Source organism: Penicillium verrucosum (assembly GCF_028828655.1).
Source record: "Penicillium verrucosum strain IBT 35672 chromosome Unknown utg000003l_segment0_segment0, whole genome shotgun sequence".
Taxonomy (NCBI): Eukaryota; Fungi; Ascomycota; class Eurotiomycetes; order Eurotiales; family Aspergillaceae; genus Penicillium; species Penicillium verrucosum.
The window spans coordinates 473,988-499,118 of NW_026643212.1; the positions used below are offsets into that span (position 1 = coordinate 473,988).

Consider the following 25,131-nt stretch of genomic DNA (forward strand, 5'->3'; position numbering starts at 1 on the left):
AGGTTGATGAACCAGTAATGATGTGTATTGAGGTGTAATCTAGTGTAATATCGCAGAAAAGGCGACCTCAGCAGCGGGGAGTAAGGCGGTCGCTCAGTCGGCAGCCAGTCAATCGCCTACAAAACTGCCCCATCCGCCCTTTTTCCTCGCCTTTCTTCCCTCTGCCTCTTCTCGTTGGTTGCCCGCCATCTCCAGTTCATCCTCCAATCGCACAGTATCATCTCCCCCCTTTTTACATCATTATTGGTGAAACCCTGCCTTGCATAAGGTCATTCCTTCTCTATTGGTCTCGATACTATAACTGGGGTAAGTTTGATATACAATTTGCTTCAACTACAGCACAATTACTGTACTCTAGTACTGGCAATTGTATGCTTCTTTTTCTTTTTTTTGCCCCTGTGTTTTTCTTTGTTTGACCTTTCATCTTTGATCACAATTCTCCATGGGTAAAAACATATGTCACAATTCACTTTTGTATTCCTGTTGTTTTTTTTTTTTTTAACATGATTTGAACTACAATTGTATCCCTATATACCTCCTGTACTGTCTATATTGCCTTACTGCCGGGTCCTTGTATAACTTTGGCGGAAGTGCCCGGCTTGACATCAGTGGCTCCCACAGGACCACCGCCTTCTCTCTCGTTGGCACGATTCCCATCTCCCCCCTCTCTCCCCTCTGGTCAAATCATCTTCTACCCTGGGATCCCTTGATTGCTTGGGATTGGAAAGTCACCTTATAACCCCCCGGTGATTATCCTATCTATTTCTGCCGTGCCTATTAAGGTAATCGCTAAGCTCCAATCCCACGTTGCGCGCGCTTTTGCTTATCTCGTGGCAAAACAACGCGTGCTAAACCAAAACACACTCATTTTCACTTTGACCTATCCTTGCTATTCCTTCTCCCATTGGCTCTTCTGATTTTACCTATGCGCGCGATTGCGTTTCATGTTTCTTCTCGTCCAATCTGCACGCGTCTCATTTATACCTTCCTCGTGGGTATCCAGTTGCATCTAACATATGACATAGATTCGCGCAACCTGATTTCCTTGGCTTTGGCCTGTTTAAACTACTCCAATCTTCACTTTGTTCTACTCTGCAGAATTCGATCGACAAGGTACGTTTCCAGCTGCAGCTCAATTCCCGCCTTGCCAACGCATACATTCTCCCCTCTCAACCCTGACCGGTCTAACCCGCCCCGGATTCCCAAACCCCCTCCACTTGAACCCTCTGTATTGAACAGCGCATTGGTCGTTGCTTCATCGCGTTGATTGGATGAAAGGTTAAAAATGCTAATACTAGCCCATAGTGTTGGGTGCGTGGAGCCTTAGTGAGGCGCATTCTGACATCAACGCCCAGGCGTTATCTGTCGCAAGTCGAGGCTGTTAGCACCGCCCGAATCCTACGCTGGACGTGGCAGAGCAAGGTCTCAGAACTGCATGAATGAGGTATCCTGTCGACCGTGCTTCAAATACACTGCGTAGTCTCCACATCTGCCATCATCAGGTCTGCTCTGACTTGACAGCGCATCAAACCGACATCTAGTTGAGGTACCCCGGCACCGCTGCATCACAGCCCAACCACGTTACACCCGACTGTGGGTGTAAACAACTTTGCACAAAACCAAAACCCTCCGCAAGCCGTTCGGGATTACTCTCGACACAAGAGGTCGACCCGAGAGTGTTTATTGACGAAACACACAGCAATATCAGAACGCGCCTGCAATTTAAGGTACGTGCCTGGTCCCAGTTGTGTTCTTTTGGTTCCCCATACCCCCACCCGCCAATCCAGTGACCGCTCGGCGATGCGCTCTGCTGACGCGACGCCCCGAGCCTGCAGACTATTCGTCGAATCATCAGTCACCTACCCCAGCACTTGTGGTGACTCTTGTCCCTCATTGCGCGCGCTCTGCGATATCGCTTTATTACATCTACCAAACAAACGTCGCCGTCAACTTTTGACATATTTGACCTACCACCCCAAAACAATCCTTTGGGTCTAATTGGTGATCTCCATTTAAGCTGCCATTTTCAGATCGATCCACTGAATCGGCGCCGCACCCTGTAGTGTGACAAGATCCACTTATTGCAACCCCGCCAGCATGGAATATCCTCCTCAATATCAACAAGCCCACGGGCAACACCCACATGCTCCCACTCATATCCCCGGTCCTTATCAAACCGGGCCACCAAACGCCGGTCCTCCTGTTGGGTCGATGGCCTCGCCTACTAACGCCCAGGCACCCATCCAACCTCACTCAACCCACCAATCCTCTCCCATTGTTCCGTCGCAACCTCATTATCAACAAGCACAGAATGGACCCGGAGCTGTTCATCAACAAATGAACTTTCCCCAGGGCTATGGTGTCCCCGCGCCCATGGCTCAGGGCTACGGCATTTCGCCAACGCAGGCTGCTGCGATGGCTACTGCAGCTGCGTCTGGGCAGTTCTATCCTCTTCACCAGGACTCCATGGCCGGCCAGATGTCTCAGGGCTCCCGAGCCTCACCGCGCATGGCGAGCATGCAAATGAAGCAGGACCGTGACCCCCGTTCCCCCCCACAGATGCAAAACCAGATGCCTCCAATGGGATCGCAGGTTCAGATGCCCCCAAACCAGCAACTTCAACGTCGCATGAGCCATGTCGGTAGCCCCAACGTCCAGAGCGCACAGCCCGTCATGAGCCATGTCGGCCGGACCCCCATTGCTGCACCACTTCCCCAGGCTCCCGTACAACAGAACCAGCCCTCACCCGACATGGTACCCGGCGGCAATCAAGAAGAGTCGCCACTATATGTGAACGCCAAGCAGTTTCACCGGATTTTGAAGCGCCGCGTCGCCCGACAAAAGCTCGAGGAGCAGCTACGTTTGACATCAAAGGGGCGCAAGCCTTATCTGCACGAGTCACGACACAACCACGCCATGCGAAGACCCCGTGGACCCGGTGGACGTTTCCTGACTGCAGATGAAGTGGCTGCCATGGAGAAGCGAGAAGAAGTAACGGGTCAGCCTGTTACCTTTGAGGATCTTAGCAAGCCGTTGCCAACCGAGAACGGTGGCAGTCTGAAGCGCAAGTCAAGTGAAGTCCACGGCGACGGCTCGAATTCTTCCAAGAAAACGAAGGCCAACGCCAGCGCCGACGGAAGCGAGGGGGACTCCGCCGAGGCCTCGGATGAGGACGGCTAATCGCGCTCATTTTCACCCACAAGACCGTGAACGGTATATCACGTCCTGCTGAGGTGACTTGCGGTATTGAATTTTCTTTGTTTTTCTTTTGTCGTCACGGCTTTATGGATGGATGTCTTGGACCTTTTCTCTAGCGAGCGATGTGTATGGATGCCCCCCTTTCTATGCTCTATGCCCCATTTGATGTGCTTTTGTCTGATATGCTTTTGTCTTACGTGTTTTTTTGTCTGATGTGTTTTTGTTTTTCACCTATCTTACCCCCATTTGCCCCTGATGTCTGTTGATATTCGCCATGCTGGGACGATTTATTTCTTCTTCATTCCCCCTCTTGCCTATGTTATATCCTCGATCCTCTTCCTCAATGGTGACTCCCTCAAATCGTGGGAGATACTTTGTACAAGAATGACCGTTCCAAGCATCTGCACTTTCTCCCTTGAAAGTGATATGTGAGACTGGAGAGATAGCATGCTTTGCTTTACTCTGCCTGAAATTGTCTTGCCTGTCGGCCCTCATATTATATATGTAGGGCCTTTTTAAGGGCATTACATGGTTGTGCTTGATATGCCACCTCATAATTTTCGACAGATAGCAACTCGCTAAATATTCCATCTTCCTGTCCCCATGCTTATATCTACTTCCGTGTTTCTACTATGAATATGCTTCTGGCAATCTCTTTCATCTTCTTTTTCTCCTCCTACATTCCCCATTTTCTACTCTTTCTCCTTTCATTCGGTTTCGGTGTCTCGTGTTGCGGGTTTATGGGTCTCCGGCTGGAAATTTTAGAGAGGGTCTCCATCACTGGAAAAACAGATATCGGGTTTCGGAAGACTGGTTTGTTATGAATATCATTTGAATTTTAGTACTCATGTTCTGTTTTTCTCCTTTTCCCCTTAGGTTCTTTTTGTGGTTTGGTTTTGGATTTGGCAAGGCGATGAAGGACAAAGATGGAAATTGGATTGTAGATTCTGAATTTATGGATATATTGTGCTGATACTTATACATGCACTATTTTGTTGTCTTTATCGATCTTTGTATGTATTGTAGGATTCTCCAGATTCGTGTTCCTCCGTGGTAAATAGGATGGTTTTGGTTGATAGTAAGCTATGAGCGTATATGTACCTAGGTAATGTAATCTGTCTTGAAAGAGCAGATTCCTACCTAATATCATTCTGTGATATCATAACTCAACCCCTGAGACTAGAAATAAGATCCATTGACCATCATTGGCGCATATGTACAACATATGATGCTGAGTGCCTAGGTGGACATGACTATGTGGGTCAGGACACTTTAGGATGGGAACAAAGTACAGATCATACGGGGATTATGCTTGATTGGTTGGATATTGCATAGGTCTACAGGTCTAGCGACGGTGAGGCGACCTGATCAGGTTTGGTTTCTGTTGTTTGCCATGTTGCCAGACGATGCTTATTCCACCCCCTTCTGGCATTAACAGGATGAATTGCAACAATCGAGACATGAGAATGCTGAACTCTTACTTTGTTTACTAGTTCGAATCTTTTTATATTTGAGTCCGGGTGTGCTCTTCTGTTCCACCAAGCTCTAGTATTGGGTCACAACAGGGAAGTTGAGATATAGAGGGTGCGATAAAAAGGGGTATATGGAAGAGACATATGGAGGTAAAAGGATTCATAGGAGAAGTACACAAATGTAGTGACCAGATGGGAATCAGAAATACTGAGTCTTGCTTCCACCTGGAAAAGCTAGGAGTGGTGTTTGATTGGAACATGGAACGTATCAAGAAAAGGGATAAGGAGGAGGTAAAGTCCTTCCTGTTGCTCTGGGGTCAACTGAAGAAGTTTTCATGTTGCTGGAACATCTCTCCTTCAATTTCAATCGCTTGAATACCGTGCAACCTGGGAACCTTCCAATCGACCAAAGTAGCAAGGGAAAACAGCAAATGTCAAGCGCAAGGCACATTAACAAGACCTGGGAGACACAAAAGTCATGATTGGACCAGGCGTGAAGTGTCAATAGAGATCTGCATAGCCATGAAAGTCTGCACTTGGGTATCGAACATGGCGACTTTGACACCAGATGCCAGCAACAAATACATCCATAACACCGTTGAATAGTTGCTGGCCATAAATTCTGCAGTTCACCAGTTCTCATACGGCTTCCCAATCCATGGCATCGACCATGAATCCCCAGTCCGCTTCGGTATTTGTCCCCTCTCCAGTGACCTCATCTGGACGGATGCACTTGTCGACATGCTCCTTTGCCCGAACATATGATTCTTCTAATCCACCAAAGATATCAGAGATGATCCCCTCGAAGTCAAAACTTGCAAGCGTCACAACATCTTTCCTTTCGCCTTGTTTTTCTCTCTCTTCCGTAGTCCGATCGGCAGTTTTCCATCTATTCCGTAATTCCTTGGCCTTTTGTAATTGTAGATAAACAGCACCACTGCCAAGAACTGGGGATAGTGGGGTTGACTGCTCCCGCAAAGCCTCTAGCACATTGGCATGGTATCGATGAATACCAACAGGCCGACCGACACCATTCCCATTATCTAGTGGTCCCCGAGGCGAGGATGTGACCGAGATATTGAAAACCGCCAGTAAATGGACAATAGCACGTTCAAGCAGAGCATAATATTCATGGAAATCAATCTTGAACATTATTTCCGCGTGGGCGATTATGTCTGCCGATACCACATCACTGATTTCCAATGTTGCAAGACGGTATCCTTCTGCTAAAAATGGAAGTTTCCATCTCAGCCTAGCGACAATTTTCATAAATCGTGCCAATTCCTCGGCAGGCGGCAGCAAACGACCATCTTGGGATGTGATAGTCGCCGGGCGGATACTGCTGTTACCGGTATTGGAGTTATTAGAGGGCGAGGGCCAGTGCTGGGACGTATTTTGACTCGCTGGGTATCGTTTCCCCCGGATCCGGGTGCCCAGCGAGAGCTGAATAGACCCGACATGGTCGTTCGATCGTAGGTAAAAAATGTGGCGTGTTATGCTGGTGTGATTTGGCGGGCGTCGTGGTTCTGATCAACCAATCAGCGGTTAGCATCGGCCCTATCAGATATTGTGTTTGGGAAAAACCTGTGGGGAAACAGTTGAGCTCTCACAGCGGGGTTTTCTTTCTTGTTTATCTTTTTGTACGTGTCATCTGTCAGGATTGGGAGGAAAGTATACCCAAGGTCCTGTTCTTGTTGAGTCTTGGGTATATTGTAGGCCGGTGTACTTCGGCATAACCTTACGTACTGAGTTTTCCATCAAAACGTGTAGGAGGTTTACCACGAGTGGACATTAACACCAGTGAAACTGACCTTCTCTGTTTGATACTGATTAGGCCAATAAGCTCTGACTGTCTAAAACGAATATTCTTTCAAGATCGAATACCATCTAGGCGTTTCCCGCCATACTAAGTCTCGCTGCAATGAATACGTATCGATCTATAATGAGAACACCGAGGGTTCTGAGAATTATACAGACCTGCTATACAAGTGGTCATTGCAATTGGACATTTTACACAGACTTTTCTACATATTCATAAGATGTATGTACATAATCCCTAAAGAACAAGTAAAAAGGAAAGGGCCATATTTGATTCCTCCGTGTCCTAGGGATCCATGTATGGATGTATCAATTCGTTTGCCGGCGCTAGCTATGTAGTCAAGCGAAAAGTGACCTGGCAATCGACATAAACGAGGAGGGGCTTAAGGAAAAATGGGAAGATTGATAGGCTATTGAGTGGAATTGAGTCACACAACACCGAAGTAGCCTTCCATGAAGTAAATCATCCATTGGTAGTAGTAAATTATCGACACAATTGAAGTATCCGGGCATCTTGGCTGTTACGGGATGTTATAGTTCGTTCATATTGGACTGGCTGACACGACTCACACTTTTTCCACTTGAAGCAACCTGTCCTGTTCTTTCCCCTCCTCTTCTCGTTTTATTTCCGACTTCCAAATTCCCAACTCAACTTGCCAAGTTAGGGCAATTGTCATCTGGACCTTTTCCTGAGAACCCGCCAATCAGCGGATGTCAGTCATCCCCGTGCCGCTATACCCTTTTCGGCTAAGCACCCAGCTCTCTCCAGCTTCGTCCGCCTTCTCGGCTTCTTCCTTTTATCGCCAACTGTCGTGTTTCGCTCGAGGCTTCTTGTAGGTGGCCCTCTTCTTTCTCCAATTCGCTTTCTGTTTATTCTTTGGCTTTCTCCCTTGCCCTTTCTCTTTCTATCAGCCTCCGCTCCTCTGACCCTGCTTTTCCATTCCCCTGCTTCATCTTCTTTTCTTCCATTCTAAGCCGTGGCGCCAGCTGCGCATTGCTGGACTTTGTGGGCTATGACTCCTTATATGCATAATAGCATGGGCTTTGTCCAGCAGCCTTCTTCATAATTTCTCTTTGCTATCCGAAATCACCTGCTGCAAACATGTTCCAACCCCCTGCCAAGTTCCGGGGCGGACATGTCGCCAGCGGCAGTGTGTTCTTGTCTCTCTCTCTTTTCCCTCAACCCCTGCCTATGTTATTCCTCGTGAACTGCCCAGCCGCCACCATCGCTATTTCGCTCCATGAAGTTGCTTGGTCAGATGTTGACGATACCAAATCTTAGCTCACCCTGCGGTTCCCGACTCCCTGATCCACCAACGCAGACTGTTCCGCTGCACTTTTATCTACCTGGGCTGAGTCCTTGGCCTATCAATACATCGATTGCAGCGAAGGCGATTGAATATACTATCCCGGAAGGTTTAGAAAAATGGATTCCTACGACGGTTATGGATCTCCCGGAAGGAGCCGTGAGTTGGATTCCTTTACGGGACGAGCCTCAGGGGAATCATACAGGCGCCGGTCGCCCGGTAAGTCTATTATTGAATATTCGTAGAGCGAGGTGGGCGAAATTGACTCATGTGACCAGCTTCTCAAGATCGACGACGTGTACGGCCGCGCTCCCGCTCGCCCGTGATTGACCGGTACGAGCCTTCGGAGCGTCGTTCTCACCGCGAAGACTTTTACAACAATTCTCGGGAGCATGCTGCCCGAGAGCGCGAGGATCGCCGTCGTGCCCCCTCCCCAATGGTGGCAAACATCGACCGCTATGTGCCCGGACAAGACGGAAGTGGTGGTGGTGGAGGTGGCGGCGGCAAGCGTCCTATTCCGACCAACCCTATGCCTAACCCTCTTACCCTCGATTTCCAAGTCGGATTTAATTGGTTTGCAGAGTGGTGGAGATTGGAGGAATCCGTGAATGAGGAGAAAGAGCGCGCCAAGAACGGCGGTCGTCGAGTCAAGGGCGAACGCGAGGCGCGCGAAGATCGTGAAAAGGAGCGTGCTCAAATCCAAGCAGCTTATGATACATACAAGGTTGATCTGCAAATTCGACTGGCCAGGCTGTTCGTCCAGCAGCACCGGAATGAGGAGTGGTTCAAAGAACGCTATGTTCCTGAAGTCAGAGATCCTCTTCGCACCCGCCTCATGGCGGTTCGACAAGGAGCGTTTGAACAGTGGGAACATGATATGGACAACGACCTTTTCAAGGACTTTACCCTTGAAGGCATATACAAGAGCGATAGCGATGGTGCCGGTGGTGTAGTTGAGAAGGAGGAAGGCGAGACTACGGCTACCGCTGAGACTATGGGAGTGCTTGACCTACTTCCAGTCCGTGGCGGAGACCTTCGCGACGAGGCTCTTGCGCAACCCGCGCTCCTTATAAAAACCCTTGCACCAAACGTCAGCCGCAGCAAGATCGAGGAGTTCTGCAAGGAACATCTCGGCGAGGAAGATGGAGGTTTCAAGGGCCTCAGCCTCAGTGACCCGAATCCCTCCAAGAAGTTCCATCGCATGGGATGGATCATGTTGCATCCTTCCGCAAACACCAGCACAGTGGAGCGCGGAGATGGACGCGATGAAGAATTCGAAAATATGGACCATGACGGAAGTGCAAATGGTGGTGTCACAACCAGCCCGGCCGAGAAAGCGCTCGAGGCTGTTAATGACAAGACCATCCATGATCCCGTTCATGGGGACTTTGTTTGCCACGTGGGAGTCCATGTTCCCCCTGCCCAGCCGCGCAAGAAGGCTCTCTGGGACCTGTTCTCCGCGCCTGAGCGAATTGATCGTGATCTCGAGCTGGCCAAACGTTTGACTTCCAAGTTGGACTCCGAGATGAATATCGTCGTGGATGGTTTCACCAAGATCGACGAGTATGTTGATGACATGCGTGGCAAAGGAGAGCTCCAGCCCCCGGCTACGGGACCAGTCAGCGCGAAGAAGCAGAGAAACGGATACAGCGATGAAGGGGACGAAGGCGAGATTGAAGAAGGTGAAGAGATGGAAATTCCCGAGGAAGAGGATGTGGACGATGAGGAACTTGCAGTTAAGAAGAAGAAGCTGGACTTGATTGTTGAATACCTGCGCCGGGTCTACAACTTCTGCTTCTTCTGTGTCTTTGAAAGTGACTCAGTTCACGAGCTTGGCCGCAAGTGCCCCGGTGGACACCTTCGCCGTCCACGCACCGGACTTTCCAGCCAGGCTAAGGAAGTGGCCCGAGCCAGCGCTCTTGGCCAGCCATTCCCGGCTAAGAAGAAGGAACCCAGTGAGGAAGGAGAAGACCTCTCTTCGCCTGTTCAGGAGAAGCGCGGACAGCGCCATGGTTCCAAGTCTGAACAGCAACTGCAGCGTGCCTTTAACTGGGTGAAGACCTTTGAAGACAAGTTGCTGCAGATCCTAGAGCCGGAGAGCGTCGATCTCAGCAAGCTCGGCGGCAAGCCCGTTGACCAGGCGCTTGAGGATGAACTTCTGAAGTATATGAAGCAGGAGGACGACTCCAAGTACCGGTGCAAGGCGCCTGAATGTACTAAGCTTTTCAAGGCCGAAGCCTTCTGGCGCAAGCACATCGAAAAGCGCCATGCAGAGTGGTTTGAGGGCATCAAGAACGATGTAAGTGTGCAACCGTCCAACAGGATTCCCAGTTATTAACAATTGTCACAGCTCGCATTAGTGAACGCATATGTCTTGGACCCAGCACGCATTGCCCCATCCCGGTCCGATGCCAACAGCAACGGTCACTTCCCCCTTGGCTCCGGACAAGGCCACACCGGCACTCCTCGTGGATTCAGCCTTGCCGGTCTGCCCTATGCCCCCAATGGAAACATGCCTACCTTCCCCCGAGTGGAATGCCCGGCATGATGGGTGCACACGCAGGCGGCTGGAATGGAAACGCAATGGGACACGACGGTGGTCTGCACCAGCCCGGACCTATGCGTCGCGGCCAAAATCGCAACAACCGACCCGGTCCGTACGACCGTCGCCGATTCAACGGCAACGGCCGACTGAGCCCTCCCCGCGGCATGCCTGGTATGTATGGTGGTGGTCGTCTCCCGCCTCCTGGTGTCAGCATTCCAGCTGGCCACCCCGCCGCCAACATGGCCGCCGCCAACTCATTCCCAGACTCTTCCAGCGGAGGTCCCATGGCGCCGCGCGAAGCCGTCCAGGGTCGCAGCCTGAAGAGCTACGAGGATCTGGATGCAGTCGACGCATCTGGCAGTGGCGAATTGCAGTACTAGTTGATCTGATCACATCTTTCGCTCTTGTGTTTTCCTCTTATTCTTTTCCCCTCCTTTTCCTCCAATTGGCGACCTGGCGCATCGGAGGGACCGTCGGAGGTTCGCTGACTCCCAACTTGCTCATTTATTGAATTCAATCATTTTCATTTGATCTTTACTTGCGAAAACATGGCTTTTATTTTTATCTCCTTGTTGTTTATTATCATCTTATCATCCCCAACGGAATTTCCTTCTTTCTTTATTTTCCAGCATGTACAATAACCCTTCTATTGAAATATGAAATTGAAGATTTCAAAAATATCAAACGACATTCATTGCAATGCGTATGGGGGTATCGTTATTATAAGTTTACAATTTCCAATCCAATCTAATATTAACCACGGCCCAAATCCCCTGGCCAAACACACTTCCTAAGCAACGACCAGCTCCTACGGCATCTGGATAACAACCTCCTCCCCCGCATCCCGCCACTGAACACCCATCCCACGAATCCGCCGCTCACTCGCCAAGAAGAGCAGAAGGTAAACATGCATAGCAACCTCACCCCACGCATAGACTTTAAGAGAGACGTGCGTGTCAGACGAGAGCGTTGAAGGGGCCTCCGCAGCCTCAAGAATACACCAAACGCCCCATCCCGCACGGCCATCCCTACCAACGAAGTCTGAGAGGAAAGACCAGAAGGCATGAAAGAGCGGCCAAGGCCATGTCCGCATGATCTCTTTTGGTTTTGGTTTTGGCTTTGACTTTGACTTTGACCTTGACCTTGGTCTTGAAGTTGGGTTTTGAGTGGCATTAGTGGTTCCAGATTCGGGGTTTGGGTTTTGATCTGCAAGATCGGCTGCAGTCCGCTCTAGGCTTCGGGGTTCCTCGACAGCGAGGTGCACGAGCCAATAGCCCCGTTCTAGGGGGTCGAGGGGACGGGTTTGTGTGGTTGGCTTGTAGGTTCGTGCTGGGTTTAGACGCTCTGTGAGCATTGACAGGGTTGGGGTTATGTGGGTGGTGAAAGGGGCTGTGGAGATTGGTGGTCTTGGGGGGTGGATTTCGAGAGGGAGGGTGGATAGATTGATGTGATTCGGGGTTTGGGTTTGGGATGGGGATGGGGTGTTTGCGGGAATGTGATGTGAGGGAATGGTAGTATGAGGGATGGGGACATCTGGATCTTTTCCTTTATCTGAGCTGGATATTTGGATGGGGATTTCAGGGAGACCAGTGGGGATGTCAGTTGGGATGGACTGTTTATTCTCGATGGGGATGACGCCGTGAGATACAGAGGGCTGGTCTGCTGCAAGAGCATCTGCAATTAAAAGCGGTTGAGCCGGATCCGGCGAGGCCGGGGCTGTGCGAGGTCTTTTGGGAGGTGGAGCGAGCTGCGATGGAGGCGATAGTTCTGCACGAGATTGCTCGGCGCGAACTAGTTCCTGGGCGATCTCGGGCTGGGAGTCTGGGATGACGCTGATGAGGGATTCTAGGGAGTCGGAATGATTTGAGATGATGTGCTTGCGTGGAGCTGGGCTATCTTTCTCAGGGAGCAAGCGATGATCCGAGGATAATAAGGTCGTGTATGCGGGCCGGGGCGCCTCCCGCAGTATTGGCGAAACCTCGTGTTGAGTCGTCGGGGACGCCGAGGACTGCACGGCGGCACCCGCGGAGAGAAAGTGCGTGGTGTCTACACTGGTGGGAGGTGAGGTGTTGCTTTCTTCGATCAGTAGGTGGCGTGAGGCACACTCGAAGTCCAGGATGGCGGCGACTTGGGCCCTATAGCGGGCATCATCTTGGGCGGTGCTTGGTGCGGTGATGTGCACTAGAATCTGGGAGTCGGGAGCTTGGATCATGTTTCCGTTTTTATTGGAACGCCCATTGTGATATTCGATGCGCACTAGTGAGATCAGGGTCGGGGATCATAGTATTTGTCACTGAGGATATGTCCTGGATATTCAATATGGGAGAGACTATTGGATGTGACTGGGAGTTCGTCTTGGGCGGTTGGACGAAATGATTGGTCAGCCCACTCGACTGATCACACTAACCTCGCACGTACCTGGTACTTTCAGGATACTTGACTTTTAGTGTGACAATAGGGGTTGAAGGTAGTACTAGTTATGTACCTCTAATTGTCATGACCGTATTAACGCGTCGAGTCTGTAAGCTGTTGGATATTTCCTAGTAGTTAGTTACTTAAGTAGGTCTATTCTAGTCTATTCATATTAATTATATTTAACTAGTTATACTATGTATACTATGTATATGCTATGTATATACCAGGTTATACCTTACAACTCAGGTTTCACGGCCGTTTGATTATGTGGAGCCCTAAGACAGATCGAACGCCTTCTTTTTATTACTTGGGGTTTAATAAATAATAAATAATAAGAAGTGAGAAATAAGAAATAAGAAATAAGAACATACAATATATAATATATAATATAAAATAAAATAAAATAAAATAAAATGACCAGAAAAAAAAAAAAAAAAAGGAGTTGTACAAAAATCGGTTCTATCCACTTTCTTCCCTTATATAATTATACACTGCTACACTGCTAGTTACTCCTACTACACTGCTACTCTTCTACTCGGACTATCCTCTCTCCCCCCGATCTCCACGTCTACTGTGGACTCCATACCTTCTCGACTCACATTCTCATCACTTTTTAACCTTCTCCCTTGCCTCTTCCCGCACTTAAAAAAAATGGCTGTCAGTGGTGGGGTCTATCCAATGGACCATGCCATGACCTATTCTGGTGAGTTTCTTTTTTTCTTTCTTTTTACTATCTGGTGTTTCTCGATCGGGGGTATTATCCAGCATCAATTCTACATACAAATCACCATATATTTGGAATGCACGGGTTCAATTAACTCTGCTCCCCTCGGTCGCAAGTGTGCAAGTTGGCAAACCCATTGAACCTGTTGAACCTGTTGAACCCGGCCATCCTGATGAATCTGATGAAGCCTGGGGTTCGGGAATTACAGCGGGTTTCCCCCGGTTTTCGCCACACAGGAAGCTATCCAGAGTTAACCCCTCCCCGACCACCCTGGGATTTCCCCAACCAGAAAACATATATCCACTGTTTTTATCGCATTTCTAATGGTAACTAACATTGTGGCGCCAATGTCTCTCCGGCTCGGCCCACGGCCCCGGAGTGCACGGTGCAGAACATGGTAGAAGAACCACAGACCCCATCGAGCAAAGGCTTCGGAGCCGAAATATTCAAGATCTTTGGAGGAGGTGGCAGTGGCAGCGCTCCCAGTAACAATCCACCGAAGAAGACCACGCGAGGTAAGTGATCGGATCCCAGTCGCTCGATCGGTTCGCAACTAAGCTTTTTCCAGATGGTCAACAACCCAAACGTCGCGGCCCCAAGCCGGATAGCAAGCCGGCACTCACCAGACGGCAGGAACTGAACCGTCAGGCCCAGAGGTACACAACCCGCGGATACAATAACCATCGGGCTGGACTGATCCACACAGGACACATCGCGAGCGGAAGGAACAATACATGAGAGCACTAGAGACCGAGGTCTCACGGCTACGAGAGGCTTACACCACCGAGATCGCAGAGGCCAACGCATCAGTCCAACAACACAAAGAGCTGATGCATTCGATACGAGAGGAGAATGAGATCCTGAAGGAAATTCTCACAGCGAGCGGAATTCAATACGAAGCGGATCTAGAACGCCGCCGGGCGGAGCGCCCACCGATGATGGCCTTCCAATCGAGCCCTCTTACTGCCGCCGGCAGCAGCACTGCGTCGCAGAGTGCGCCTCTCGCCCACTCTGCCAGCAACCACAACACAACCCCTGCAACCACGATCTCATCCGGCATGAGCCCTCGCGCAAATGGCATGGATCACTCGGAGATCTCGCCCGCGATTGGATATACATCCCACCAGCAAGTGTACCACGCGGGTGCAGGCGAGCATTCCATGAACATGGATCATTCATCGTGCGCCCCCGTTGATACCATGCAGCCCATGCCGATTACGCGGGGAGGTGTCTTCGAAACGGATCCCCAGTTGCAGGTTGACTTTATCCTAACGTAAGGCTTTCCTCTAATCTACGAGCAAATACACAAGCTAACGAATATATTCCTACAGACTTGAAGGCCCCTGCCGCGAACATACGGACTACCTCTGCCGACGGTCAGTCACAGAAGCCGATGACGAAGACATGCCGTTTTCCGGACACGCCTTGATGGCAACATGCCCACCGCCGAGCTATATTGCGAAAACAACGCACGAACAACCATATCCACACAAGGCGCCGGATCTCCCACATGCAAATCTCAGCACCCTCCTCAACCTCAGTCGACAACTCGTGACAGAAGGACAAATCACACCCATCATGGCGCTGCAATGTCTCAAGAACCACGAGCTGTACCCGACGCTGCGACGCGACGATATCAAGATCATCATGGACACTCTCAACACCAAGGTCCGCTGCTACGGCTTCGGCGCTGTGGTCGAGGACTTCGAGTTGATAGATTGTCTAAGCAGCGTGCTCGGCACCAAGGTTGAGCTCGGCATGTCTGGCACAGCCGACGACACGATGTATGGTTGAGCAGTTGGCCAAACGCAATGGAAATGATTATGATTTGATGCCTGGAAAATCCTGTCTTTTTTGTCTGTGTTGGCTACTGCCATGGAGTGACTCGGCGCCTTTGCTTGCTGCCTGCCTTTCGGTTTTGATTGTGCCCTGTGAACTATTTCTTTTCCTATCCTTTACTCTTTTTTTTTTTTTTTTTTCTTCTTCTTCTTTCTACTTTCTTTTTTCCTTTGTCTTGGATACTCCCCGTTGAGAGGGTTGTATATAAATGGAAATAACTAATGGTGCAGATGATATCTCACCAGGACAATATATTCTTTCTTTCTTGTTGCTCCCTAAGAACGATTATTTATATCTCCTTCAATCTTCTAAAAAGCTGGATATATATCACTACTCTAATGTCACTTGGGTTTATATACACTCGTATCAGCAAAGAACAGTCTTTGATATGTGCATATCCACAAGACTATATGAACAACCTGTAGACTCAACCATGGCGGAAATCCTCGAGGCATACACCGTGAAACACTAGAAAGGCACCGAAAAGGCAAGACGTTCCTTGTGTTTCCCCGAGAAAGTTGTACAAAAGTTAGGGGGGTTACTCGACACTATGCACAATCACCTTTCGAGGTCATCAGGCAACCAAATATGAAACTACATTACTAAAACGAATTACCATCAGTATATTGGAATCACCCTCGTAACAGACAACAGACTTATACATCCCTAAAACAAAGCCATTTCCCCTCGAACGTATATAATTCTGTAGTTACCGTAGTTACTGTAGGGGTGTGTGTGAGAGAGAAAGAGTGAGGCTTGTCTGGCAAAATGAACTTGATTGAATAGACTATCGGTCAGACTCTATAGTCAAGAGTATAAAAGCATCAAATTTTAGGTCGAGTACGTATGCACATGGAAATGAGGAACATAAGTCATCAGAAAAAAAAAAATCTACTCATCAGCCTCATCGGACTTCTCATCCTCCTTCTCCTCCTCAAGCTCCTCCTCATCCTCCTCGAAAGTAGTAGCAGGAACGCTGTACAGACGCAGAACAGACTTGTTAGGGTCCTTGATGAGAACGTACTTCTTAACCTTCTCAGCGGGCTCATCGGAGTCCAGAGCACGGATACGGTCAACAATAGTACGGACGATACCCCAACCGTTACCGAGGTTAAGGTTCATCTGGCTAGCGAACTCGCGGGGCTTGTAACCGGCAACGCCGAGGACGACGTGGGAAGCAGCAGAGCGGGGGTTGACACGGGACACGAAGCCGAGCTTCATGCCGTCTGCCTTGGCGAGGATAGCCTGGGTAGTCCAGCGGGCGAGCTTGGCGGAGTTGTTCTTCATCTCTGTGGCGAGGACGGCACCACGCTGGGAGTTGAGCTTGCTGCGCCAGTCGAGGGCACCGCCAGAGCCCTGGGCCTTGGGGTCGAACTCGTTCAGGGCCTTGATGATGAGCTGCTGGTCTTCGCTTCCGGTGGGACCGCCCTTCATGACGGCGTCGACCTCTGTGCGGACGACCATGGAGACGGGCTCCTCGTCGCGCTCGAGGGAGATGTCGAAGCGGCGGTACTTGTAACCCTTGGAGGCGAGGGGCTCGGTCTCCTCGGTCTCGTCGTAGAAGGGGTTGGGCTTGGCGAAGGTGACCTTGGACTTGTCGGACTCGGTGAGAGTCTGCAGGCCGAAGTTGTGGTTGATGATGGTGGCTTCCATGGCGAGGGCGTTGGGGGTGTTAATCTGCTCCTGCTTACCGGCGGCCTCGGCGGCCTCGAGGGGTGCGTCGATGGCGTTCTCGTTGACGCTGACCATGTCGAAGGAGGCACCGTCGCGCTTGTCGAAGTAGATCTTGTCGCCCTGGTGGACGATGACGATGTCCCACGAGTAGACACTGCGGGTGGCGCACATCAGCATGGACAGGATATCGGAGGTGGCGAAGACGGTAGCGGCATTCTTCTCGGAGAGCTCGTTGATGACGGGATCCTGGGAGGTGGTAACGTTGTAGGCAGCACGGTCGACAGCCTGCATTCTGCGCTCGGCGTTCTTGACGGGGGGCTTGTCATAGGACTTGTCGTAGTAGTGGAGGAAACCGTAGGTCTCGAGGTCCTCGCCCTCGGGAGCATCGAGGTTCAGCTTAGACAGACGGGTGAAGTCAACCTCCTCGAGCATCTTCCAGTCGGGACGGATGTTGACAGAAGCCTCACGGATACGCTGGGGCTTGTCGTAGTCTCTCCAGCCGAAACGACGGCCACCACGGCCGCCACGGCCGCCACCACGGTCGCTGAATTGGTAACCGCTCTGCTGGCCGCGGCTAAGATTAGGTCCAGCACGCTGGAAGCCACCGCGTCCACCACGCTGGTTGGCAGCACCGCGCTGACCACCACGGCCACGGAAAACGGTGCCACCGCCACGGCCGAAACCTCGCTTCTGGACGCGAGTGTTATCAACGACGGAGAAGGAGGACTCGTCCTCGGCGGCTGCGACAGTGAAGAGGTTGGAGGTACCGGCACCGTACACCTGCTGGTCTATTTGAACCGTTAGCCATTGCTATTCGACTGAAAGGAGAAAGTTGGTGAAGACAAAAGAAAAAAGGTGAAAACATACCTCTGAAACCACGGTTGTACTGGGGACGCTGGTTCTGACGCTCCTTGGTCTCAGCAGTCCAGTCGGCCATGCGGCCAAGCTTGTCGCCCTTGGAGAAAGGAGCGTATGGCACACCGGAAAGCATGTTATCGGCAGAGGTGGAGGGGCCCCAGGTGTCATCCGAGGGGAGGGTGGCCACCAGGTCGGCGAGAGAAGTGGAAGGCATTTTGAGTATGATCTATGGGCAATTTGCGCTGGGCAACTGCTCAAAAAATCAAAAAGGTAGAGGGGTTGGTTGATCGATAAACCCCGGGGAATGTGGTGTGGATTAATTGAGGCGGGAAGTTTTTTGTGTCGCGAGGATGTGGCGGTGTAGCCAACACCGCCACAGGTGCACCGCCACATGTTTCCATATCAGCCCTGGTCTTTCATCTTCCTTATGACCTGCGATGGGATTTTATCTGGATTTCAGGGGATTTTTGAGGGTAATTGCAAGTCCATAAGGGTATGGAATGTGGCTAACAATGAATCATTGTGTCTCAATTTGAGTGTTCACCTTGAGAATGCCTTATCTCTTCTGGTTTCTCACACAGCATCCAATTGATAAAATTGATAATCATTGACATTATCGAATCCCCTGAAAGCCAAGAAGAAATGACTTGAGATGATAAGCTCAATTTCCAGGTGAGAGACTAATCCGAGGCATAACATCGATATCTACTCCCAATGTTGGATTCGATACGTTCACGTAACTCATTCAGACACACACTTATCAAGATCGTCACAAAACACGACAATCAGGGGAAGCTGACATGCAGAAAATTTCAAGTGATCCAATGAAGGGCAATAGTCATCCAGATTGACTGCGACCAGATCGAAGTTTACCAAGACCTTGCGACCATCACAATGTCCACCTCTTATGCGCGAGACTTATCTCGTTAGATCCTGATCTACCGCAGTATGCGCTCTAAGGGGGGATAGAAATGACAAATCGCAAACCAACGGTATAAAATTTCAGACTGCGGAGACTGCGGATGAAACAATGGAGTATAGAATGGTTTTTTCCTTTCAATCAATTGAGTTCTGGGGGCTGGTTGATACATCGATCGGGTGACAGGGTTCTACGAGTTCCTTACAGCGGATCAGCGGATTGTCATCTTGGCAATTCTGATTCGATGCCACAGGGAAGATCATCCCGGAAACTGGCATCCACCGATAAGGAACTCCCCGATCCGGATGGAGAGGAAATAACCGAGCGGTTTGCCCCCCGCTAGCTATTGGACTTGTACATTGAATTGGCATTGAAAAGCCAGTGACTGCATGTCTTTCAATGATATCCAGAATGGACCAAGAGAGATCGACAGAAACGATAGCTCGCTTCGAACTCATGCGAATCATGGATATCCACATTATGAACTATGTTAGATTCAATCTAAGGAACTTGTTCACTCTTCCACTAGCAGCAACTGCCTCTAGCACCCTGGTACCTCGGTTGGAGGTCGAGAGCCTCTCATCCGGCCTCTAACATTGGAGCCAAATGCTATCTAGAGTTTCGCAGATCTTCCTGTTCACCGAGATGGACACTACTCGAAGATTTTATGTCTACAACTCACAAATGGATGTTTCCACATTCCGACCTCGATGATGGCAGAGGGGTGTTATCGGAAGCAATTGATGCCTTGGGTATCTTGTCGAAAGGTATATAAGGATGAGGATATTCCACGAATTTTAGACATCATCCATCACAACAACAACCATTTCTCTCTTCTACCAAAGACCAACTCGAAAATATCCATCAAAATGAGACTCTCAATCCTCTCCGTCCTCTCCCTCGTTGGCGCCGGCATGGTGTCCGCCCTTCCCCAGGAGTCCAACCTCTCCGTGAAGCGCGGTGATACCTCGGACTGTGTCGGCCCTCTTCTCTGCTGTGGTACTCTCACCACTCCTCTCGACCCCCTTGTCGACCCCATCCTGTTGGCACTTGGCATCGATGCTGCCAACATCGTTGGGTCTATTGGTCTTCTCTGTATGTTTGGACTCTGGTGTAATATTGGCAAGATGGGAAGATTTCTAACTTTGCTCACAGGCCACGCGTACGAGAAATCCAGTTGTACCACCGCACCCCAGTGCTGCACCGAGGCCAACGTCTTGGTAAGTGACAATCTTCAACGCAGAGTTTTCTGTGTAGAGTGCATGACTAACTGATCTTTAGGGTGGGACCCTTGCTCTCGGATGCGCGGATCAGAAGTAATAGGTTCGGTTTGTTGAAACTGTTGACTGATATATACGAGTTGTCTTTACGAGAGACTTGATATGTCTAATTGGTCACTGAAGATTTCTTTCTGTTCCGGGGGATAAAGTCACCTTCGAGTTATATTTATATAATAGCAATTAATCTTTACTCTTGAAACGATACTTATCACATTTGTAGACGTTATATGTCGAGTGAAGCTTAGTATCCACTTATCCACTTATGCACTTGGTCAATTTCGCTGCATACACTGAGGAGTATCGTAACACGGGGTTGAGATTTTGTTTATAGCTTAGCTTTAATATATATATTGTGCTGCTAAAATACTGCGTGGGATGCTATAAATATTGTTGTGTTGGACTTTTGAGAGACGTTCATTATTTCCTCTTATTCGGGACTTTGTGTTGAGTTTACACTGTGCCCACCTGCGATGTACAGCCTTAAATCAGGAGATGAGCAAAGACGGCCCAAAAAATAGCAAGAAAATATGTATGTCAGAACAAGTGTTATTCCCTAAAAGAAGGACTATATCTTTTCTTGCGAAGTTCCGTCCATGTCAGTCGTGAAACTTTATCACTCAGACAACCGGTGTTTTCTCATAACTTCGTCGAAACACCTCGTCAACGTGGACAAGGTAGTAAGTATTAGGAGCTAGGCTACCGACGCTTCCCGCAGGGGTATAGCTCTTTTGCTGGTAGGCTTTCTCCCGGAGGTTGCACATCTATCATCGTTAGAAACCAACTGTCTAGACAGTGTGCTCGTTAAAGCAACCAACGAACAAGAAACTAACCTCGTTATAAAATTCCGGCGAGACCGCCATGCGAGCCTCCAAACGCTCGTGCAGCTGAAGCTGCTGCGCGATCCCAGAAGTATCACCCTTAACGCGAAGACTAAACAGAGTGCTAGCCAGACCACTACCGTAGCTGAACATGCCGATGCGCTTGTTCTGCAGTTCCTCACTAGGAACATTGCTCAGCAAGCTCACCAGCCCAGAGTAGAGACTAGCGGTGTACATGTTCCCGCAATTCGTGGGTGCTGTAATCGATGGTTGAACACGCTCGGAGAACTTTTCCTTCGTCAACCCGATGCAAGCCCTCTCAACCTCTTTGGCCGTCAGAGACGCAGTGTACTCAACATCGCGAACCGCTGCTGGAACGTCATCAAAGCGATCGGGCTCGGTCCGGAGATCATTGAACAACAACCGACCGTAGGCCTTAGAGACGAGCTTGCAGTTAGGCGCGTGAAAGACGAAATACTCAAAGGAATCCAAGAAACTATCTCGGGACATTACAGCTCCATTCGTCAAACCAGCACTTTTAGCCAGATATTTAGCTCGATACTGCTCGTAACAGTTGTCCAATGCCTCGAGATAGCATGTGCTGGAGTAGTGTCCATCGACAAGAGGGTACTCCGTTTTGAAGTCGCCCTTATAGAAGTCGTAGACGTGCTTCATGTACGATCCACGGAAGGGCTCTAGAACCAGCGGCGCATCGGCGCCAATTAGCATGGCCACACAGCCGGCGCCGCCAGTAGGGCGTGCAGCGGGCTTGTCGTACAGAGCAATGTCACCCGCCACGACTATGGCGTTGCGACCGTCCCACGTGGATGATTCGACCCAGTTGACTGCGTTTAGCAAAGCACTCGTTCCGCCATAGCAGGCATTGTAGGTGTCGACTCCCTCGATATCCGTGTTCTCCCCGAATAGTTGCATGAGTACCGACTTGCAAGACTTGGATTTGTCGAGCAACGTTTCCGTCCCCACTTCCAAGCGGCCAATGGTGTTTGGGTCGATCTTGTACTTCTCCAACAGCGAGGAGACGGTTGTGAGCGCCATCGAATAGAGATCTATGAATGTGGCCACATTATATTAGCGCGGAATATGGAGGATGGGCTTTTGAGTTTGTCTGCATCTGCATACCTTCGCGGTCATCACAGAAGCTCATCTTGTGCTGACCCAGGCCAATGGTGAATTTCCCAGTACTAGCCCCCCAGATAGGTCTCGAGCTCGCTTTGTGGCACGTACTGTATACAACGAAGTATGTTACTTGCCCGATCGATGGCTTCAATTATAGAGTGGACAATAAATCATACGTACCCGACTAGGAAAATAAATCTCCAGGGCCTTGATGCCCACATTTTGGGCGTTGGAGGGCATAATATTCAGAACTGAACGTAACCGATTGAGACTTGGGGGAGTTGATAGTTGAAGAAGGATATGGAAGAGAAAGCCTGGAATGGTAGAAAGATGACCAAGAAGAGAAAACAAAAAGAGCTGGAGGCAGCTTATAAACGCCACAGATTCACCGTACTAATTCTTTGGCAATTGAGCTAGTCGAGCTATACGGCGTTGAGATGATCACAGCTATCTCCACCCCTACCCACGATGAGGCCACACGAAACGAATTCAGGCCACGTAGAACTGGGACGACTGCTACCGTGTATATTCGAGCATCAATTTCCTTTGGTCCGACAGTCCAAGGTAACAGTATTCGAGCAAGTGAAGTAAGTCAGGTAACTGTCGGTGATTTTCCTCGAATCTGGTGCAAGTCGCCGCTTTGGGAATTGCGAATCGCGGCTGGATGTAAGTTGAATTTCTTGATTCTGCTACAGATACTCTGTTCATTCATTTATCGACATACGCAATTCATCAATTATGGATCTGGCAGGATTTCTAGGCAGCCAGTCAATGAGGTTGTGATCAGCTCTACTTAGGTAGCATCCAGCATGGACACTATCTCAAGTATTCTGATAGAAGCTCAATTTCTTCCGAGTCAACGTTCGACATTGATTTACATCTGTGACTATAATATACAATCTTTATCTTAAGTCTTTATCGAGGATTTATAGTTCATCTTTAGTATGGGTAGTCCATATTCAACAATGAAGTCCAACATCGATGAATAGTGATGAACCAGGCAGCAAGGCAGACATCTCTCTTTGTTGACATGAAGCATAGATAGAGCTTCGTGACGGCAAGTAGATTCATCACTTCTCTCATCTTTGGCTTTTTCTCTGGTCTATATCTACCAGCTCTGCCTTCTCAAGTCTCGATCTTTGAGACCCTTCCACTTGAACTTCTGGGAATGATATTCCAGCACCTACGAGAATCGCCATATTCCCTTTCCAGCCTTGCCTTGGCCTGTCGCAAACTCTATATTCTTGGAACTCCAATACTCTAATCTTAAATTTGCTGGATGAATCCAGTCAGCTCTGAGAAGCTTGCAAGAACTTTGCAGCAAAATCTTGGGTATCTTCTTTAATCCTCGAGCTATAGGTACACTTCCACAATTCCCAAGCAGGTAAAACCCACGAATCTCCCCTAAATGACATCGTCGAGATGCATGACCTGGACGGCCTAATCGTGCACAGCGTACCGCTCAGAGATATCTTGGAATCAACGATCACAGTTTGCTCTCTAAGCTAGTGAGAGATAGGGACAACTTGGAGGTTGAGCACCCCACTCAATACGCGGGATAGAAACTACGGTCTTATAAATCCCAGAATCTGACAAAAGGGAGCAGATCAAAGGCTAATATCTTCTAGTGTATCTGGGCGCAGCCTTCAGAGGTCTTGCTCAAGATGCGTGGGTACTCGGTCTCAACGAGGTCGTGGAACAGTGATGCGCCTGATCCTACCCCGCATCTTCCTGACAGTCTGGAGACTCACGATTTAGACCGAATGGACATCTCCTTCAGTAGCTTTGTTGAAAGGATGGAGGCCGGTCAGCTTCCGGATTTGCGTGAAGTTACATATCGGAAGTTCTATGGCCAAGATGAGGACGAGACCGAGGAAGTAAGCCAAGACTGGGATTATGACTTTGAATCGTTGTGAAAATCGGGGGTGGAGCTTTCTATTGTCTCGCATCACGGGCTATATATATCATGCCCGAGAACGATAATTGGCCATGTGAGTGCTGGAACCTTCATCCCACAAAGATTTAGGGGTAGCTGAACAAGTATACTGATAAAAATTTGAATACTATGTACAATAATATATGTTTCCAAACACCTTGATGTAAACATTTGAAGTATAAAGAACCACCGGTAGGCAACAGCTTTCCTCGCCGAGAGGCCTCGGACCGCTCGATGTCAGCTCACCCAACATCCCGAACTTCCCCAATATATTTCTCAACTTATAACTTGCTCCAAGCAATAAACATTTTCCAGAAAATTACTTATATCTCTTTAATTCGCTAAATACTCGACTCTTGAGTGCTATTATGGACAACGACAAAGCGCAATCCAGCGCTTTCAACGGGGACGGCAACACAATTACCCGATGCTCTCTTAGCAACTGCACAATCAACAATTCCTGCGTAAAACGATCCACACTAAGCGACTGTGTGCTATCGAAGGTAGAAGACGTGAGCCGGGTCACAGCCCAAAAATCCCAATTCTACGACGCGGCCCTTGCCGAGCGCAGTGCTATCACAAATAGCACCATCCAAACACAAAGCTCGGTGGACCGATCCACAATTGGACAGTCGGTCATTCAGGACAAGAGTGCCGTTAAGCGGAGTACCGTGACCGGAACGATGGTCTCAAACAGTCAACTCCAGAGAACCACCTTGACAAACTGCGTTGTCACTGAGTGCATCATCGAACGGTGTGACTTCCAGGGACTGGTTCTTAAATATGGCAATTGGAAGCGAAATGAATTGGTTGGGAAGATTGGCAATCAAGATCCTATTTTTATTCGGAACTATGGCTCGAAGGCCGGGGTAAGTTGATTCAATCAACAGCACGAGGGAGTATCAACTGACGATATTCGATAGCAATCCGCTCCTGTGCTTGTTGGGTCTATAATTTCTGAATTGGATTCTGAAAATCACCCCCGGCAGGATATTTGTCTCCCTAGCTACCATGTTGAATCAGATGCTGGTGGGAATAGTCCGGGTGATTCTGGTCTTGATCTACCTCCACCCTACAGACCTTAGCCCAATGTGGAGGAGGAGTGGTTTGTCTTGATTAGTTATAGGCGTTTTGTTTTCGGTTATTTCAATACCCATGACCTACTGTGGTGCGTTTTCCAGTAAAATTGTG

At 49.4% G+C, this 25,131-nt stretch overlaps 12 protein-coding genes across 12 annotated transcripts; 8 read left to right on the forward strand and 4 right to left on the reverse strand.

Moving 5' to 3' along the window:
• Nucleotides 1–2,097: 2,097 nt before the first annotated feature.
• hapB (CCAAT-binding transcription factor subunit HAPB) lies at nucleotides 2,098–3,180 on the forward strand (the record flags this gene model as incomplete). The annotated part of the gene is made up of 1 exon (XM_057220692.1): nucleotides 2,098–3,180. The coding sequence occupies one exon, from the start codon at nucleotides 2,098–2,100 to the stop codon at nucleotides 3,178–3,180; it is 1,083 nt and encodes a 360-aa protein (XP_057070964.1).
• A 2,129-nt stretch (nucleotides 3,181–5,309) lies between these two features.
• Nucleotides 5,310–6,462, reverse strand: N7516_007973 (uncharacterized protein; the record flags this gene model as incomplete). The annotated part of the gene is made up of 2 exons (XM_057220693.1): nucleotides 5,310–6,196; nucleotides 6,417–6,462. The coding sequence occupies 2 exons, from the start codon at nucleotides 6,460–6,462 to the stop codon at nucleotides 5,310–5,312; spliced, it is 933 nt and encodes a 310-aa protein (XP_057070965.1).
• A 1,128-nt stretch (nucleotides 6,463–7,590) lies between these two features.
• On the forward strand, nucleotides 7,591–7,770 carry N7516_007974 (uncharacterized protein; the record flags this gene model as incomplete). Its single annotated transcript, XM_057220694.1, has 1 exon — nucleotides 7,591–7,770. The coding sequence occupies one exon, from the start codon at nucleotides 7,591–7,593 to the stop codon at nucleotides 7,768–7,770; it is 180 nt and encodes a 59-aa protein (XP_057070966.1).
• A 144-nt stretch (nucleotides 7,771–7,914) lies between these two features.
• Nucleotides 7,915–10,720, forward strand: N7516_007975 (putative arsenite resistance protein Ars2; the record flags this gene model as incomplete). The annotated part of the gene is made up of 4 exons (XM_057220695.1): nucleotides 7,915–8,014; nucleotides 8,074–10,094; nucleotides 10,146–10,281; nucleotides 10,359–10,720. 4 exons carry the CDS (start codon nucleotides 7,915–7,917, stop codon nucleotides 10,718–10,720), a joined length of 2,619 nt encoding a protein of 872 aa, XP_057070967.1.
• A 428-nt stretch (nucleotides 10,721–11,148) lies between these two features.
• N7516_007976 (uncharacterized protein) lies at nucleotides 11,149–12,552 on the reverse strand (the record flags this gene model as incomplete). Its single annotated transcript, XM_057220696.1, has 1 exon — nucleotides 11,149–12,552. The coding sequence occupies one exon, from the start codon at nucleotides 12,550–12,552 to the stop codon at nucleotides 11,149–11,151; it is 1,404 nt and encodes a 467-aa protein (XP_057070968.1).
• Nucleotides 12,553–13,873: 1,321 nt separating this feature from the next.
• flbB lies at nucleotides 13,874–15,273 on the forward strand (the record flags this gene model as incomplete). The annotated part of the gene is made up of 4 exons (XM_057220697.1): nucleotides 13,874–13,994; nucleotides 14,048–14,135; nucleotides 14,186–14,752; nucleotides 14,811–15,273. 4 exons carry the CDS (start codon nucleotides 13,874–13,876, stop codon nucleotides 15,271–15,273), a joined length of 1,239 nt encoding a protein of 412 aa, XP_057070969.1.
• Nucleotides 15,274–16,209: 936 nt separating this feature from the next.
• N7516_007978 (eukaryotic translation initiation factor 3 subunit D) lies at nucleotides 16,210–18,064 on the reverse strand (the record flags this gene model as incomplete). The annotated part of the gene is made up of 2 exons (XM_057220698.1): nucleotides 16,210–17,780; nucleotides 17,860–18,064. 2 exons carry the CDS (start codon nucleotides 18,062–18,064, stop codon nucleotides 16,210–16,212), a joined length of 1,776 nt encoding a protein of 591 aa, XP_057070970.1.
• A 1,116-nt stretch (nucleotides 18,065–19,180) lies between these two features.
• N7516_007979 (uncharacterized protein) lies at nucleotides 19,181–19,363 on the forward strand (the record flags this gene model as incomplete). Its single annotated transcript, XM_057220699.1, has 1 exon — nucleotides 19,181–19,363. One exon carries the CDS (start codon nucleotides 19,181–19,183, stop codon nucleotides 19,361–19,363), a length of 183 nt encoding a protein of 60 aa, XP_057070971.1.
• Nucleotides 19,364–19,638: 275 nt separating this feature from the next.
• Nucleotides 19,639–20,089, forward strand: N7516_007980 (hydrophobin family protein; the record flags this gene model as incomplete). Its single annotated transcript, XM_057220700.1, has 3 exons — nucleotides 19,639–19,864; nucleotides 19,925–19,989; nucleotides 20,051–20,089. The coding sequence occupies 3 exons, from the start codon at nucleotides 19,639–19,641 to the stop codon at nucleotides 20,087–20,089; spliced, it is 330 nt and encodes a 109-aa protein (XP_057070972.1).
• Nucleotides 20,090–20,666: 577 nt separating this feature from the next.
• erg13A (putative hydroxymethylglutaryl-CoA synthase) lies at nucleotides 20,667–22,225 on the reverse strand (the record flags this gene model as incomplete). Its single annotated transcript, XM_057220701.1, has 4 exons — nucleotides 20,667–20,810; nucleotides 20,880–21,934; nucleotides 22,008–22,111; nucleotides 22,185–22,225. The coding sequence occupies 4 exons, from the start codon at nucleotides 22,223–22,225 to the stop codon at nucleotides 20,667–20,669; spliced, it is 1,344 nt and encodes a 447-aa protein (XP_057070973.1).
• A 1,443-nt stretch (nucleotides 22,226–23,668) lies between these two features.
• N7516_007982 (uncharacterized protein) lies at nucleotides 23,669–23,920 on the forward strand (the record flags this gene model as incomplete). Its single annotated transcript, XM_057220702.1, has 1 exon — nucleotides 23,669–23,920. The coding sequence occupies one exon, from the start codon at nucleotides 23,669–23,671 to the stop codon at nucleotides 23,918–23,920; it is 252 nt and encodes an 83-aa protein (XP_057070974.1).
• A 388-nt stretch (nucleotides 23,921–24,308) lies between these two features.
• N7516_007983 (uncharacterized protein) lies at nucleotides 24,309–25,025 on the forward strand (the record flags this gene model as incomplete). Its single annotated transcript, XM_057220703.1, has 2 exons — nucleotides 24,309–24,809; nucleotides 24,864–25,025. The coding sequence occupies 2 exons, from the start codon at nucleotides 24,309–24,311 to the stop codon at nucleotides 25,023–25,025; spliced, it is 663 nt and encodes a 220-aa protein (XP_057070975.1).
• Between the last annotated feature and the right edge of the window lie 106 nt (nucleotides 25,026–25,131).